The following is a 1,569-nucleotide window of genomic DNA, read 5'->3' as shown; positions in this document are numbered from 1 at the left end:
GAGAATTGGGGGACAAGAGGCACTGCCCAGCGCTCCCAGCCCCTCTCCCCACAGGTTCTGCCTCCACCCTGAGATGTCCGAAGACCTGGTGGGCACACACCCGCCTGGGGCACACAGCCTGGTCGCCGTGTCCGTAGGTGAGTCCAGGGAAGTGGGCTGCCCCCTGTTCTGCCCCCCGGGGGGTCTCCAAGGGCTCGTCGGTGCCTGACACCAGCCCCTCGAGCCACGTTGTGGGCAGCAATGCCTCAGGCAGCCCAGACAATCGCCCTATTCTTGGCAAAGGACAGTGGCTCCTTTCTGTCCCACGGCACCCGCAGCCAGGAGGTACTGGGCACCAGGCTGCCTGCCACCATCCTCATGGGGCAGCCAGGGCTTGGAGCGTTCAAAAGGTCCCCATGATAGCGGGTCAATGCAGATCCCCCCAAAGCCTCAAGCTAAACCTGCCACTGTGGAGGCCAGGAGTCTTCTGGCTGTGTGGAGCCTTTCCTCCCCACTCCCCTGTCACCTTCTTGCAGATCTGTCACCAGCCCTGTGGTCAGTGCTCACGGGCTTCCCAGCATGGCTACAGCTCAGCAAGGAGGTTTGAGTATCTAAAGTGCCGACGAGGGGTTGGTTTGGTGGCAGCGAATCCTGCAGCTATTAAGGGCTCCAGACTGAAAGGACATGGGGTGGGATCTGATCCTGGGACAGTAACATGGGTGAGGGTCCACATGCTGCCTCCGCTCTCTCCCTTCTTCTGGAACGGATCCGAGTGGTCAGTTAGTTAACGCCTCTCCCTAGAAGCACATCCTGTAGAGCAACTGCAGGAGGTACCCAAAACACAGCAATTCCGTGCTGCGTGTGGTCCTGGTCTGTGCGTAACTCGCCACCCACACAGGACTGGGGCTGAGCTGTGGCCATCAATGCCCGGGAGGTGCTGCTCAGCCCAGTCAGGGGCAGAGCCTGCTCTGGGTGGGTGCCTTGGCATGGCCCCTCCTGGCTCCGCTTCTTTGCTCACAGCCTCTCTGTTCCCAGGTTATTTTCTTGAAGACTTTGTGGACATGTTGTGCAATCAGAAACTTCACCAGTCCTGGGAGTTGCTCTTCCATCACTCTGTGGTGAGTCCACTGGTCACTCTCCAAGGGACAGACCCTGGCACTTGTTCCACCAGGGAGGCTGGGGAACTTGCTGTTGCGTGTGTGGGTGTTTGCTACTTGTTACAAAATCTGATTTTTCTGCCTGGAGAGAGGAGCCTGGCAGCCCAGTCAGCAGGGCTCAGAGCTCCTCTTGGTCCTGTGGGACTCGTGTACTCTTCCAGGGTCTGCAGAAAGGCACCCAAATATGGGGTAGTAAAAAACTCAAAGTGTGCACAGAGGCAGGGGGCAGAGAGCTGGGCCAGGGGGCTGATCCATAACAGTGTCATGGACAGGCAGTGAGTGACCCAGGTGTCCCCGCTGGCACAGGCAAGCAGCTCAGCTCCTGCCAGCTCTTGGCCACTTGAGCGGCTGCCAGGCAGGGCTGTGCATCATCTCCTTCCACCTCCCACTCCCCAGGGTGCTTTCCTCTCATTTGGGCCAGAGCCACGGGGCT

General features: G+C 59.5%; 1 protein-coding gene across 1 annotated transcript in view; it reads left to right on the top strand.

Moving 5' to 3' along the window:
• The window catches only part of TLCD2 (TLC domain containing 2), a 3,967-nt gene that overhangs the window by 170 nt on the left and 2,228 nt on the right, over positions 1-1,569 (top strand). The window contains exons 2-3 of the mRNA XM_035900549.1: positions 4-137; positions 1,015-1,097. Coding sequence (XP_035756442.1) covers positions 4-137; positions 1,015-1,097 — 217 coding nt within the window. The remainder of the gene's footprint in view (positions 1-3; positions 138-1,014; positions 1,098-1,569) is intronic.

The sequence above is a fragment of the Egretta garzetta genome, unplaced genomic scaffold (genome assembly GCF_000687185.1).
Source record: "Egretta garzetta isolate BGI_Z169 unplaced genomic scaffold, ASM68718v1 scaffold108, whole genome shotgun sequence".
Lineage (NCBI taxonomy): Eukaryota > Metazoa > Chordata > Aves > Pelecaniformes > Ardeidae > Egretta > Egretta garzetta.
This window is presented reverse-complemented; position numbering and strand designations above follow the sequence as displayed.